This window comes from Drosophila simulans, chromosome 3L, assembly GCF_016746395.2.
Source record: "Drosophila simulans strain w501 chromosome 3L, Prin_Dsim_3.1, whole genome shotgun sequence".
NCBI classification, from domain to species: domain Eukaryota; kingdom Metazoa; phylum Arthropoda; class Insecta; order Diptera; family Drosophilidae; genus Drosophila; species Drosophila simulans.
Window position 1 is genome coordinate 7,635,384 of NC_052522.2, and position 15,380 is coordinate 7,650,763.

At 42.1% G+C, this 15,380-nt stretch overlaps 3 protein-coding genes across 8 annotated transcripts; 1 reads left to right on the plus strand and 2 right to left on the minus strand.

Annotated features, from left to right (window-relative positions):
* The first annotated feature begins 153 nt into the window (after positions 1-153).
* Positions 154-2,791, plus strand: LOC6737178 (protein henna). The gene is made up of 5 exons (XM_002083988.4): positions 154-310; positions 1,199-1,871; positions 1,932-2,194; positions 2,255-2,484; positions 2,545-2,791. The coding sequence occupies exons 1-5, from the start codon at positions 281-283 to the stop codon at positions 2,705-2,707; spliced, it is 1,359 nt and encodes a 452-aa protein (XP_002084024.1). The 5' UTR covers positions 154-280; the 3' UTR covers positions 2,708-2,791.
* Positions 2,568-14,931, minus strand: LOC6737179 (circadian locomoter output cycles protein kaput). Of its 6 annotated transcripts, none has more exons than XM_039294036.2 (8): positions 14,797-14,931; positions 9,649-9,946; positions 8,207-8,367; positions 7,968-8,149; positions 6,456-6,672; positions 6,046-6,402; positions 5,364-5,986; positions 2,568-5,296 (listed from the first exon to the last, which is right to left on the minus strand). In XM_039294036.2, exons 2-8 carry the CDS (start codon positions 9,684-9,686, stop codon positions 3,827-3,829), a joined length of 3,048 nt encoding a protein of 1,015 aa, XP_039149970.1. In that variant the 5' UTR covers positions 9,687-9,946; positions 14,797-14,931; the 3' UTR covers positions 2,568-3,826. The 6 variants fall into 6 exon arrangements, with proteins under 6 accessions (XP_039149970.1, XP_039149969.1, XP_039149968.1 ...); XM_039294035.2 differs by having other exon boundaries at positions 14,740-14,928; XM_039294034.2 differs by lacking the exon at positions 14,797-14,931 and having other exon boundaries at positions 9,649-11,303.
* LOC27207965 (microtubule-associated protein RP/EB family member 1) lies at positions 6,856-7,875 on the minus strand. Its single transcript, XM_016183590.2, has one exon. The coding sequence runs from the start codon at positions 7,769-7,771 to the stop codon at positions 6,965-6,967; it is 807 nt and encodes a 268-aa protein (XP_016030867.1). The 5' UTR covers positions 7,772-7,875; the 3' UTR covers positions 6,856-6,964.
* Positions 14,932-15,380: the final 449 nt, after the last annotated feature.

Genomic DNA, 15,380 nt, shown 5'->3' on the forward strand with positions numbered 1-15,380 from the left:
ATAACCCCGCAGCCGCAGAGCCATAGCCGCGATTGGACCGCATGTGGATCCCGTTCCAAGATCATTCACTCGCCCGATTGCCCGCGATATTATTTGTATTATTTACTGGTTTCAGTTCGGATTGATTTTCGTTTTGGCTCAGCTATGGGGCCTATCGAAAAGTCTATTTAAGCGCGCGATTCACAGAGAAATTAAATCAGTTTTAATTCGTGTGCTGAGCGGATCGTTCGCCATCGGTCTTGTTGTATTATCAGTGGAGAAACCCGAGAATCTTGTGAAAATGTACCAGCGGCAGGTCTCCTTTGATAAGGTTTGTTGCTTCGGCGAGAGTCCTCTGTGCACCCGGTATAGAAAGTGATCCGTAAAATAGCTAATAAATTAAAAACAATAACAAGTTTATTATTCTGCGTTCTCAGCATGAACATGTCCAACCTTTGAGGAAAAAAATGCAAATAAATATCATTTTATTATTTTGATTGAAATGAGAAAGCGGATCTATAATCTATAAAACCTGTCATGGAATTGGGTTAGTTCGCAATAGTTCTAGACAAAGAAATACAGAGTGCTTTCTGGGAAACAAGTAGTTTATTAATGTGTTTGTTAGAGTAAAACCTGAATTCAGACGTCAGCCGCACATATTGGAAGTAGAAACAGGACAGTTTTATAAGATATATAAATACATATATGTACTTTAAGAATAAATAATTCAGCCCTGATAGAAGACCTTGTTATGGCACAAGATCTTGCAAAGCATACTGCTTGGTAGACCTTCCCACAGATACAGCACACCAAGTTCTAGGCCGAGTCCTTGGCAATATGCGCTGATTGCCATTGCGGTCGGACCTAAACCTTCAACATGGGGGTTCAAGCCAAAACACAAACAACCTCAATGATGCAGATCTGAGGCAAGTACTACAATTACAGTTCGTTGGCTCATATAAGGCTTCGGTTAAATGATTATACGATTTGGGCCCTGGTAGCCTCTGTAATAGGAGATTTGCTGATAGGCTTTGCCTAGTCATAAGAGCAGGGTGTTAATGGCGAGAAATATTTTCAGTATTAATTGGTTTTGCATGACTGCTCGTTAAGCCCAGGTCACTCGGAGTCAATCTGTCAAATTACCAATGATGCAATGGCTGTTTTCCCAAACAGCAAAAATATAAACAGTAAATATTTTTCAAAATTGAATATATTACAGCCAACGCGCGTAGAGGATTCGGCTTACATAGTCGAGGGTGTAGATATTAAGGAGGCCAGGAACACCTGTCTTCTGTTTTCGCCCAAGGATTCCTCGTTGTCCAGCGGAGCTTTGGCCAACATTTTGGCAATCTTCAAGAAGCATGATATAAACCTGGTGCATATTGAGTCGCGATCCTCGCTGCGTGTTCCCGGTTACGAGTTTTTCGTGGAGGCCGATGGAAAATCTGGAGCCTTGGGAAAAGCCATCGAGGATGTGAAGGAGCAGTGTAGCTACTTTAACATCATTTCGCGTGACTACAAGGATAATGCCACGGCTGTGCCCTGGTTCCCGCGGCGTATACGCGATTTGGATCGTTTCGCCAATCAGATTCTGAGCTACGGATCTGAGCTGGATGCCGATCATCCTGGTTTTACCGATCCGGAATACCGCAAGCGTCGCAAGTACTTCGCCGACATTGCCTACAACTACAAGCATGGCGAGCCCTTGCCCCATGTGGACTACACCAAGGAGGAGATCGAGACCTGGGGTATTATCTTCAGGAATCTAACGAAGCTCTATAAGACCCACGCCTGTCGTGAGTACAACCACGTATTCCCCTTGCTGGTGGACAACTGTGGATTCCGAGAGGACAACATTCCCCAACTGGAGGATGTATCCAACTTCTTGAGGGGTTAGTTCGACTACTGCCTATTAGATAAAATTCGTAATATTGAGAATTGTTGGACTTTAGATTGCACAGGCTTTACTCTGCGTCCAGTGGCTGGACTACTCAGCTCTCGGGATTTCCTGGCTGGCCTGGCCTTCCGCGTCTTCCACTCCACTCAGTATATCCGTCATCCCAGCAAGCCCATGTACACCCCCGAACCAGATGTCTGCCACGAGCTGATGGGCCACGTGCCGCTTTTTGCAGATCCAGCTTTTGCCCAATTTAGTCAGGAGATCGGTTTAGCTTCCCTGGGAGCACCCGATGATTACATTGAGAAACTGTCCACCGTAAATGGCTCTTTGCTCTAAACTAATAGGACAACTTTGTGATGCGTGAATTCTTTCCAGATCTTCTGGTTCACTGTTGAGTACGGCTTGTGCCGCCAGGAGGGTGAGTTGAAGGCGTACGGAGCTGGTCTGCTCTCCTCCTACGGAGAACTGGAGTATTGCCTCACGGACAAGCCGCAGCTGAAGGACTTTGAGCCGGAGGTCACTGGCGTCACCAAGTATCCCATTACTCAGTTCCAGCCTCTGTACTATGTGGCCGATAGTTTTGAAACCGCCAAGGAGAAGACCATGTAAGTTATTAGGCCTAAACATATCTAAAGAAAGTGTTTAATAATTTTAATTACTTTTAGTAAATTTGCGAACTCGATTCCCCGACCCTTTGGTGTTCGCTACAATGCCTATACTCAGAGTGTTGAGGTTCTCGACTCGAAGCCCCAGATTTCGAATCTGATGGACAACATTAACTCCGAGTTCCAGATTCTCCAGAATGCCGTTGCCAAGCTGCGCGTCTGAGTAGAATTTTTTTTACTTTTTTTCTCTTTACTTACTATTAAGATTGAATCAAATAATAAATACCATGCAATTAAGTTTTTGTAACTGTTTTTTGTTTTGCTTTATTACAACTCAGTATCGATAATGTTCTGGTTTTTCTTGTTTGGTTAGCATGTTCAATTACATTTTGTTGTTAAGCTCTTTTGAAAAACATATAAACAGTTATGTACAAAATGGGTCTACATTATCCTCATCGTACGCGTATTTACAGACTTAAGCAAGTGCTAACGACTCGTCCTATAGGTATGTACAAATCTTAAACATTGAGTTAACTAAAATTATTAAGGTAGTTGTAGTTGAGTTTAAGATAGTTTGTTTCCATTTACAAGTCCTAAGTTTAAAGCATTTGGCTCTTTATCAGCTGCAGATCGAAGCATATTCGAACGAACTTTTCCAACAGTAAAATGGTAATGCAGGGGAAATTGGAATAACGATTGAACTAATGGCATTTCAGCTGTCAGAAAAGATCGGGGCTAAAGAAAACTTATGGGAATATCTTCACAGCAAAATAAATGTCAGTTGCAATCTCAACCTGAGTTTTGAGTTATACATACAGAATAACACTAAATCGTACGATAAATATCATTTTTGACCTCAATGACGAAGCCCAGTCTTGAAAATAATATGGAATTGAATTAGCTTTGCTCAACTCGTTCGCTTGTTAGTCGCTTCTCAGTATATTAGAATACAAATAACTTAGGATTAGGCTTTAAGGTTCGATTTCGTATCAGAGATCCCTGTTTGCGCCTCGATGGCACTTACTGGATAAGGCTAACCTATGGAAACGATGGGTTCTTGCTACAAACTACAACAATTTAAAACCTACTTACAATGAATTTTTTTGAGAACTTTTCTATAGTACACCTATGTTATATACAACGCATGAAGGGAGCGGGGTGGGACAATACTCAGTCTGTTGAGATCTACAACTAGCTCTGGGCTTCCGATAGAGGAGGTTCGATAAAGAGAGCCAGAGGCCAAACTTGATAATACACGGATATGTTGGTATATGGGTTGCCTGGAGCTCTACAATTCTATCTTTTCCTATCGCTACAGAGAGTTATATACAGTGGGTATGCGCTATTGACTACTGCCTGGGGCTGTGTGAGGCGAGTTGAATAGATTCTGTGATTGCTCTTGGGACATTTGGTATGGCAATATTTCCAGATCGTTTGGCAACTGGTTTTGGTTCTGATTCTGACTGTTGAGAAAGGGATTCGAACTGAAGAAGCTGTTTGACTGCTGCTGATGCTGCTGCAGGATTTGTTGTTGTTGCTGCTGCTGTTGCTGCTGCACCAGATTGCTGCCGGAAGTGTGCATCATCTTGTTGTCCTCGCTCTGCGTTTCGGAGCCATCATCGCTGATGCCCATGTGAAAGTTGATCGAAGGACTCGATTCGGTGGCCATCTGCATGTAGGACAACAGCGAGTCCTCGTTGTTATTTTGCGGGGGATTCGAACTGCGATTGTTGTTGTTCTGGTTGCCATTATTCAGATTACTGCCCCCATTGTAGCTTTGATTGTTGTTATTGCTGCTGGAGTTGAAGGGATTAATGGTGGATTGCGAGCCCAGTGAGTGCAGGGGGGACAGATTGAGGAAGGCGTCTATATCATCGATATCCTCACGCAGTAAAATATCATTTTGTTGCTGCAGCTGCAACTGTTGCTGCTGCTGTTGCTGCTGTTGTTGCTGCTGTTGCTGCTGCTGTTGCTGCTGCTGTTGTTGCTGCTGCTGCTGATGTTGCTGCTGGTTATGTTGCTGCAACTGTGAGTGGCTCTGATGTTGCTGCTGCAGATTGTGCTGGTGCTGCGTGTGCAGATTCTGCTGCTGCTGCATCATCATCTGCTGATCCTGCTGGTTAAGCATCTGCTCCGAGTTCAGGGCAAATCCATACTGATTGAATTGTGGCTGCACGGCATTGCTGCCGGTGAAATTCAGTCCCCGTTGGCCACCTGCTCCCAAATTACCCACCGCTGCTGCTGTCATGTTGCCAGGTGCGAATCCCATCGACATCATGGGCTGCAGATATGTGTAGCGGGATAGGAGGAGCTGCTCTGAGACGATCCTCAGCTCATTCTGTTGCTGGAGGATCAGTTTTTGCAGTTCGTCGTGCTTCCGCTGCAATTGATCCTGCAACTGACTCTGTGTTGGCGTCATAACCACCGTATCGGGCAGCATATCCGTTTGTGACTGCACCGGAAGTGGGGAAAGCACTGGCGCCACCGGAAACGGAGCGATCACTGGCTGCATGGGAATGGCGGTGAGATATTGCGGCGGCTCCAGAAATGTGGGTGCCACCAGTTGAGGACTAGCAAGCGGATAGGCGGGTTGGGGAAACTGACACGCATTTCCAGCCATTATTTGTGTGGGCGCAATCGGCAGGAGAGGCACCATTTTCGGAGTACCCACTGTATGTTGCAGCTGCTGTTGCAGTTGCTGGTGCTGCTGATGTTGCTGCTGCTGGTTCTGATGCTGCTGCTGTTGCTGCATGTGATGATGTGACTGACTGTGATGATTTTCTCGGTGATGCGATCGCTGCCGTTGGCTTTGCTAGGAAATTATAAGGACCAAATTCAAACAATTTCGCTAATGATCAATAATCTATATGGATACTCACCGAACTGACGTGCGTCATCATAGACTGCCGGCTGGTGACTGAATCCGTCGACATGGACGTTGAATCCGAGTCATTGCCCCGGTTGTTGTAGAAGTAGCACTTTCGCTTGGCCTTCGGCGATATTCCTGTGGAGCTGATATTTCCATAACTCGAGGCGGGACGCGATGTCTTCAGGGGATTTATTTGGCATGATCCAGACGGTTGGACAGCCGACGCTGACCACATGGGCGATGAGTCCACGGCGGGAGAAGTGGCTGCTGTTTCATTGCCCAAACTGGCCAGACTATTTCCGAGCAATGTGCTATCCAGATTTTGGCTGCTCAGCTCGAAATCCCTCAGTGTTGTGGTGGCAGATGCGGATTTGCTGCTAGTTCCCGTGGAGGCTATTACCTTACTGCTCCCATTGTTGGTGGTGCTGTTGCTATTTACGGATTTTTGGCACTCCTTTCGACTATCCTTCAGAACCTCGGCATAGCTGACAACCTTATGGGTGCAGACCACGTAGTCCGGTTTGGAATTGAACTGGTGGTAGCTCACATAGTAGTCCGTTTGCAACCATATCCACTGTTGGCCCTTCGTGAGGAATCGGTAGTAGCAAGACTTGCCCTCACCCGTTTGCCTTACTGGAATAATTAATGGTTTTATATATACGCATAGCTTATGTTTGCTTTACGAAACTTACGCTCTTCATGGCACGCCACAATACTGTCCAGATCATCAAAGTGGTAATAATCATAGCCGGATGTCCCCAGAACCTCGAAGGGCATATAGCCAATGATCGGCGGAGCCCGGTGATCCAGAAACAAAAACTTCCACTCCATGCTGTGTTTCGAGGTGAACTCATTACTTGTGGGATCAATAATGCTCATTTCCCTGATCAGTTGGGGATTCTGTACGCGTCCGGTGCCCACGAAAACCAGCTTTTTGTCCACCTCTGCATTGGGATTCTGCTGGAAGATGCGCGGCAGCACCGCAGGCTGTCCATTTGAGCCATTCGAAACCTCTGAACTGGAACCCGTCGAAGTATTGGTATCGTTACCTAAGGGATAAGCATCAGTGGAGGTGACCGAAACTCACTGCACGGCTACCTACGAAAGTAGCCCACGAATTTGACCAACTCGTAGGCATTGGCATCCACTTTCTCCATCCCGCCGCGTCTCAAATGGGTGTAGAATGTGATCTGGTTACTGGAACTTATATCCGTCTGTCTGGGCTCGATTACCGGTGTGGGATTCATAAAGATGTTCAGCAGCGCCTCATGGTCCATCTCGTAGGCCAGGTCATATATGGTCATGTTGTACAAATCTTGCTGAAAAGCGAAATAGGTGTGTAAGAACTGAGTTTCAAATAAATCAAATATTTACTTTTGTCCTTTACTTTGGATACCTCAAAAATATAATATTAAATCCCACTACTTTAATTTTGTATATTATATATACTTCACAGTTGCATAAGATTCACTCCCAAAAATGCATAATAGATTAGAAAAAACTTCGTATTAACAATTTATTGACAGATTAACTTTTAATTTTTAAACTATCCACATTGCTTGGAATTTTGCTTCTTAGCTGATTTGAGTTTAGTTTATTTAGTGCTTGCATTTATCCGCTGTAAATAATATTAGTAATCTTCTCTGATATTTTCCTAACTTGGCCACTATTGTATTTCTGGCAAATATGATCAATTGCTCTGAGTTTCGATAAGTAAAAGTCCCTCTCCTCCGTCATCATCGAAATATATTCACAGTAATTCCGCAACTCCTCAATAGAACCTTCATTTACCGGCTCTGTTGTTGCCTTATCTGTTTGAGCAGGAGCTTCTTCGGGGGCTTTAATTTGGGAATTTGACTCATGCACTTGATTTTCCGGATCTGTTCTCGCCTTATCTGTTTGAGCAGAGGATTCTTCGGTGGGTTTAGTCTGGGGTTTTGACTTATTCACTGTCTTGCGTTTCTTGGCTTCAATGGGAGGCGAGCCAAGTCCCATCATTGCTCCATTCCGAGCGATCAGAGGATCATATTCTCGACTCTCATAGTTGGCATCGAAGAACTTGCGAAACCACTGGAGAAACTCGAAGTTATCCTGGAATCGACCCTTGATCAGCCGGTCGATGGGTATGATCTTATCCACATCAACTTTGTTGAAACATCCCTGTAAAAGCTTGAAATTTTGGATGTACTCATACTCGACGTTTGTGCGAAACTTGACTCGCTGCATCGGGATCGACTGGGCAAAGAGTATGTCCATTAACTGGCAGTATGCCGCTCCGGTGCACAACTCCTCGACCTTGAAAAACTGCGATTTCAGCGTATTGTTCACCCAGGATAGCATTTCCCCCCGCGAAGGATTGCTCGACGAATTGTTAGTGTAGAGAACATTCACGACTGTTGTTTTTGATTTCTTAGACATTTTGTACGAAAAATTTAATGTTATCTGTTGAATAATGTTTCGGACTACTGACGATTATTCTGATTTGCCGAACCGGTATAAGTTTCTCTAAGCATACTATAAATGATTTTTTTCTTACTATGTTCTCAGATTTAAAACCTACTGATTTGAAAGTTTTCATTGTGTTTTGTTTTGTCTTGTATTTTTTCTAACTTACCGGCAGATAGCCCAGCTGGGAGGTAATACTTTCCGAGGCGTAGAAGATGGAGCCCATGCTGCTGAAGACCATCATGAAACCATCGAGAGACTCCAGCATGAGGTGAGTGTATTCGTCGTTGCTGAGGAACGCTGGCTTCCAGTCCTGTTGTATTTCGAAAACCTTGGAGCGGTCGGTGGCCTCTGATATCAAACATTTGAGAGTTGAAAGAGATAGCAGTGGTAATGCAGTAAGCCTACCATTATGATTCTTCAGGAAGGCTATCGTGGACTTCAGGACCGTGGACTTATCCATCTTTCTGCTGGAGGTGGATATCAAGGCGCTCAGATCGTTGACCAGCGAGTTAAACTGATCCCGTCGCTTCTTCTCGCTGAGATTACGCGATTTCCTGCAAAGGAAGCTACGAGTTAAAAATAATCAATAGGATGCATTTACGGTTAACAACGTCACACTTTCAATGCTCGTAAGGATATCACAATGAAGAGGGTTTGCCACCCCCCAGGTGAGTGCGTTCGTGACCCACGTGTGCCGAGTCCATTGAGGCATTGTCTGGCGTTGATTAGCCACATATGCCCATATGCTATCGCCATCCCGGATTTTTCTAAGGATACGGAGCACAAGGGTTGTGAGCCCTTTGTCGCTTTCAATTTACTGCGCTACAGTTAACTTTTCCATCCTGCCATTGACATTTGCATGTCACTAACTGTTTGATGAGCTGAGTTTCGGGATTATTGCTATTGTCAGTTTTTGAGTATGGCAGGGTCATGGTAGTTTATGAAAAGTTGGGTTGGTCTTTTCAAAATAATTTTTAATTTAATTGAACGTAAAATTTAAACAATACGAAAATGTAACAGCTAAGTAAAATGGTATAGCATTGTATATCATGTTTAAGTTTATCCAAAAGAAACCAAAGATTTATTTTTTAAATGCACGTGAAGTTACTCTGGCCCCCTTATCCAAACAATGTTTGAAGGAGTAATATAAAGCAAATGCATTGCTCAATTCTATCCGTTGGATTGCCGCATAGGGCGTTCTCTAACTATTATTCTCTGCGTCATAAAAAAAATATGAACTACGTTGTTAGGAAAGAATTATTGTTATTTTTCAAGGTGTTATACACCAGGCTGAATAAAGACGGCAATAAGTTTGCAATTATAACTAACACTCTCTTATTATGAACCATAATTTTTTGCCACCCTGGATATTCGATAACTAATTTCTTTCATTAACTGTTATGCGATAAGTTCCCAGAATTTTCCAGATACTTTCTACTATTGAGCAACGTCATCAGGTGAAATTAATTATTGCACGAGCTAATCGAATTCACACTCAGATTACAATTCATTGAGGTTGGCCGCAGGAAAAACGGATCAAGGAATTGAGTTACCACAAGTTGGCTTCCATTGATGGAATCCGAGGGTGTGAGCCATCAAAATTTGCAGGTGGGGAGGCAGGGATTTTTTTTGACGACAGCAGTGGAATCTTAATACAGTTATTCATCGGATGAAATAATAAATAAGGGGGGGACATTTCACTTTCACCTAGTGGAAAATTTGCCAGCACGCCATATACACGTCTATTCTTTTACTTCTTGTCAACTGTCACCTGCAGATGGCCCACGGATTTGTGCTATCATCTAACGAATGCATGAGTGTGGGTACTAAATGTCTAGTGAATTTACCTTTTCGTATCATCCTTGTCGTCGCTCTCGTCGTCCATTTTCGGGTCTGTTGGATAGTCCACTTCAAGGCGCACAATTTTTAAACAAGTGCCGGAAAAAATGGGAAAGGGGGCAAACGAGAAGAACCGAAGAAAGTTCGAAACTTCCACTTCTTTTGAAGATTTGCTCACAAATGCCACAAATTAGTTACACGCTCACATAATTTTGTTCATATGTGCTCTTGTCTTTGGTCTAAAGTTCAGGTAATGTTCACGCAACAATTGATTTCCATATGCTCAATATGCCACATTTTGAATAACTGCAAAGGGTTGGGTTGTTAGCGTAATTGATTATTTTCCGTGATTTTTTTTAAAGTTTTTCTTCTTTATTTTTTCCGACGCGTTTTTTATTCCGAAAGCTATCGCCAAACGCCGCGCTGTGCCAGCAACAAGTGCAGTTGTGGTTCTGTTTCGGTTTCGGTTTCGCCAAGTGCCAGCATCCTTTTCCGAATCGGGTATCGCCAGGTTATGTAATTGAATAAGCTGCGCCTGCGCAGGCTCCCCAATTGGAGGCCCCGTGGCCAATTTGCCAGTTGGCCGTGCCAATCAATGTTGCACATTTGCAACCCCTGAAATGTATGCTACGCTATTTTGTCATGTTACAAAATGCGTTCACCGAATGCCATAACAACCACTGCTCGGTGGTTGGAGGAAGGTGGTTGCACGGAATGGGTGGGTTTGCTTAACCGAGGAGTGTGAGTGGGGCAGCTGCCAGCCAATTGCCTGGCTGCAGCGGGAATTTGAGTGCGGATGCTGGGTCTGTTTTCCAGCTAAAAATAAGCTGACATACACGCTTGCGATTGCATAAGGCCCCGTATTCGCCTGACTGTCTATTGATTTCCTTTTTAATTCCACGCTTTTCAATCATTTCCTGCACCTTAAGCCATCCTCCTTAACACACGCAAAATTATTCAATGTTAATTGACGGTCCAGCATTTAAGGGGCTTCGGCGAAAAGCAATTTCTTGCCAAACAACAACTTGAAAAGTTTTCAGCAAATGTCAAAGGTTCTGCAAGCCTGTTAAATGCATTCGACCAGTTGGAAGGGGTTAAGACTGGATTCCCTGAAAGCCGGTGACGTTCTAGCTGGAACTCATTTAAAGCTGGCGCATTGACGAAAAATCTGTGTTTAATTAAAATGTGCAAAGCAGCTTAAAATTACCCAGCTTTACATCTGCCGTGCCCGTTGTAATTAATCCGTTTACCTCCGTTTGACCAAGGGACCCAAAGTGCAGCTCATAATTTCCCACAAGTATACATGTGGGCTGGCGAGCATTTTAAATACACATCAAAGGCCGAAAAGCGTCCCGTTCCTTTTGGCCAAGTGTTGCTGGTTAACCGTAAGTAGCTGTTGGCCCAGACCCAGACTTCAAATGCTGCCAGATAATTGCCAATGACTCGCTTAATGGTTCGTGTTGCAATTAGTGCGGTCGGTTTGGTTTGTCGCAAAGTGCAAAAAAGCAGCCGAGAAAAGGTTTAAGATGGAGACATATAGAGAGGGTGTCAGGTATTATTATTCAGTAAGCTAGCTTTGGACCGAGGAATGTGGTCCAATTACAACTCAATTATAAACTCTGGAATTATTGGGTCAAAGAAAAGAGATACGTTGCCTCAATAAAGCTTAAATAATAATGAAATGTTTATAAACCTCAAGTCGAAAGACAATCAATCACTTTCTAAAATAAAGACTCCATTAATCTCAATCCAATATGATTGAATAGAAGATCTAAAATTGCTGAGTAAGTAACTCTTCTGAAAAACATTAGTGACTTCTAAACAGATCTGAAGTATGTTACTTATGAAAATGTAAGTACAATGCCTTTCGACTGATTCTACTATCGTTCACCTCAGCTTTTCCAATCTCTTTTGGCCTTCACCCCAGAGAATTGAACTGCACTAAGCAACTTTAAAACCAACATCAAATTCTACACAGTATGTGATATAGAGTAGAAGCATCATATATTGCAAATAGAAGCTGATGTATGATGTATCAAACATTTGGCATTGACCACATTGTTGTGGAAGTGTGTTCTATTGAATATCTAAATGCACATTTGCAATGCGGAAGCCAGTTGGTCGGAGTGGAGGAAAAAGCACAGAAAGCCGGTTGGAGTGTCAGGTTTACTCAACCCAGGCGAAGATCGTTGACTGACCTACTCACGACGTCGAGAGATATAGTGGCCATATCTCTGCCCCTCTCTCTAATCGGCAGTCGCCCCGTCTCGCTCACTTGCACTCTCTAGCCATTGCTGTCTCGCTTTGGCGCAGTGGAAACGGGGAACTAACGTCATTTGATTGCATTTGTAAAGCTTCGCTCAGTTACAGAAATTATCGCATACTACCGATGTGTGGGTTACCTATATATGTGCACCTCATATCCCTCTTTCTCACTCTCACTCTCTCTCTCTCTCTCTGTCTCTGGATTTCTTTGTCAGTGAACTTGAGCTTTTGCTTGGCATTGCTAATTGCATTGCGATTACAACATAGTGCCCGTGTGTGAGTGATAATACCCAATACTCATACGACATGTTGTACAGCTTTGCTTCCTCGCCTTCTATTTCTCTTCCCGCAAAACTTGTAATACTTTTCGTTGCGCTCTAGCGTTTGTTGTCTTAAACTTGACTTAATTAAATTGTTCACTATTATTTTATTTTTACCTCTAGTCATTCATTGATTTATTTCGACGGCGTTCGTTCCCCCTTATTTTACCGAGACGGGGCTTAATTACAATCTACCAATTCCGAGTTCATCGTTAATAATGCTCAAGGGGTATACTTCTATGTGGTTTTCCAGCATGGAGTCGTTGTTCTATAAACAGAACCCTAGACGGATCTTGGATTTTCCTTTCCCCAAACGGTTAACAATCTAATAATAAATTGACGTATCTTAATCATTTGCAGTCTGCTTAATATGATCAGTTCATCACATAATTCGATCTTTATAATGATTGAAATTGAATAATATTTTCACATTTTAAGGGAATCGCCAAGGGAAAATTTTTAATGAATTCTATTTAGTATCGATTAAATTCAGAGTAATTAACTAGTTCGAAACTAGTTCGATTTCACTTAAGTGGACCAAAACTCACTACACCAATACAAAATTCAATAAAATCATTAGTTTAAACGTATTCAGTCCAAAGTTTTCCTTTCTTAAGGTGATTCCTTTTGCTATAAATGGGGGGTCTCTAGCTTTTAGTCATTAAAAATTTAAGTTTATTTTTAATTAAAAAACTACCCGAGGCTTTTCTTAAGTTTTCGTTCTTTGTTTCCAACTACCTAAATTTTGTTTAAAAAAAAAATAGACCTGGAGTAGTTGTCAATCAGTTGCTTATCTCACCGTATCAACAACTAGGCATATTTGCTCTAAGTGAATATGAAGTATACGCTCTGGAAGCCCAAGCAAAAATGTCCAGAAATTGCAGCTGACTGCAGATTTAATTAAGTAGCGTTTCGTAATTGTGACCCATTTATTCGACTAAATGCAAAAACAAGAATCGAAGTTGTATCACTTGTTATGTTTAAAACCTTTTTGCATGTGCCTATAGTTTTTTAGTTGTCAATTGAAATAACTTTTACTGAGAGCGTGTGCGACTACCGCATGATCGCACACCGCTGCACAAATGCACACGCGCACTCACACCATCGCAGCAGCACACACGCACACAGACACACTGGCGCACACAGATACTCGGGGCAGTCAAACGCTGACGATGACGTTTCAAAAACTCAAAAAGACGCCACATCCGAGACCTGAGACTTGTCAGCCAACAATAAAAAGTGCAACAAAAATTAAAATAAAACAAATGGAAACAGTTGGGTTGCAAAGCGACTAGCAAATTACCTAGCTAGTTTCAGCCACTGGAAATTCTTGTAATTAAGCAAATCTAACAAACAATATTATTTATCTTGAATTCAACGGAATGAAAAAAGTGCACTGTGTAAAATATCCAATCAATCTGATAATAGCTAACACAACAATATAGAAACAATTTATTGGATATGAAATCCAACTTTCAGAGTAAACAAACGGAACAACTCCATTCAAAATTCTAATAAAATACCTTTCCAAAATATTAAGACATTTTATAAAAATTTAAATTTTTATTATATGTATTTGTAAGTAATCCCTCTCACAGGTAGTTTGTTTTCAAATTTTTTGGTTGAATGCACTTTTGTTTTAGGCGAGAAGTATCTCCACTCGTTTCACTCGTATCTCATCCTTGGGTTTCCCTTATCTTTTTGGCGCGGCATTTTTCTTCTGGTATTTTTGTCACTGCGGATGTTCTACCTAATGCACTTTTGTTTTTCTTTTTTTTTTTTGCTTCACTTTTGCTTTGCACACTTCACAATTTTGCCGCAGCTGATTTGTAATTTAAGCTTTTGAATCTGGCGCAAAACTTTGGTAATTAGCAGTTAAAGTAGTTAATATACTTCGAAATTAAATATTAGCTACATTAGTTTGGATGCACTTGTTCAATTAAAAAAAACTTTATCACTTTAATATTTAACTAAGATCATTTTTTAACTTGTAAAAACTTATATTTGTATTGTACTGCAACATTGCTGACATTTATTTATAACTACACTTTTTTATTTGACTTTTTAAAAACGCCCATTATTATTTCAACTATTTATTTTTATCCATATATTCCCTTTGGCGTCTTATCCACTTTTGTTTTTCCTCTGCTTTTCACTTTGTTTCTTCAAGAATTATTCCACATTTGTTCCTGTTTTTATGGCCCGAGTGTTTTAAAAGTTACATAATAACTTTTCCACTTTCTGCTTTGCGCTTTTTTTTATACTTCTCACCGGCTTGCACTTGGTGACATATATACGCCAATATATAGAAAACAATATCCAATAACAAAAACACTGCAATTTCTTTTATTGTAAAGGTATGGTAAAAACAATCATTTTTTTGGCAATATCAGCAGAAACAAGGGAGAAAGCTGCAATTTTATGAAGCGCAAAGACGGAGACAAACAAAAATATTAATCCAAAACCGAAACAGAACCGAAAAGGCGAAAAGTGTGTAATTTGCGATCGAGTTACAGGCAGAGACAATATCGACGGCAGACGGCTTGACTTTGCTTCGGATCGGCCAAATACTTGCGATATAAAACAATAACTGCGCGCTCAAAAAAAACCCGGGAGAAAATGCGAATAAACCGAAAACCCGAATCGGAAAATTGAAGAGAGAGATACGCTCGTTGACGCTGCGCTTGCTGGACTCAAACTGAACAAATGCACGAGAACTGCAAGTTCTAAGCTGGCGAAAATAAAAACTACAAACGCAAAAAGCCCGTGGATAAACGAAAAACCGCGAAATGCATCGAAATGTGAGCGGCGAGTCCCCCCAGAAGCGTTCTCACCGATACAAAGATACAAAGAGAGGAGTCGGTCTACAAGTCTGTTGTAATGCCTTTTGCCGGCCGGGGCGTATACGCGATATGTGCCAGCATTCCGAGCTCTACCTGACTGACTGACTGATTGAGCCCCGCCACTCGGCTATTATTTAATATGCTCTCCCCACTCAGAACCCGCCATATCACTCAATTGCACCGATCGTGAACCTGAGTCGAGTCTTTATCTATCGCTCTATCAAACTATCAGCACACTCAGGGCCACTCTGCTTAGAGGGTCTCTCTCGGATCGGATAGTATAGCTTTTCTATATAGTTTTTTTCTATAGTT

Excerpts from the sequence above, each read along its gene's own strand:
- LOC27207965 (XM_016183590.2), bottom strand. The coding sequence starts at position 7,771 with ATGTCTAAGAAATCAAAAACAACAGTCGTGAATGTTCTCTACACTAAC.
- LOC6737179 (XM_039294036.2), bottom strand. The coding sequence starts at position 9,686 with ATGGACGACGAGAGCGACGACAAGGATGATACGAAAAG. Across the intron at positions 6,673-7,967 it reads CCCAGCTGGGCTATCTGCCG|CAAGATTTGTACAACATGAC; the intron begins GTAAGTTAGAAA and ends TTCGCTTTTCAG. Across the intron at positions 6,403-6,455 it reads CAAATTCGTGGGCTACTTTC|GTAACGATACCAATACTTCG; the intron begins GTAGGTAGCCGT and ends CTTATCCCTTAG.
- LOC6737178 (XM_002083988.4), top strand. The coding sequence starts at position 281 with ATGTACCAGCGGCAGGTCTCCTTTGATAAG. Across the intron at positions 2,195-2,254 it reads ACATTGAGAAACTGTCCACC|ATCTTCTGGTTCACTGTTGA; the intron begins GTAAATGGCTCT and ends AATTCTTTCCAG. Across the intron at positions 2,485-2,544 it reads ACCGCCAAGGAGAAGACCAT|TAAATTTGCGAACTCGATTC; the intron begins GTAAGTTATTAG and ends AATTACTTTTAG.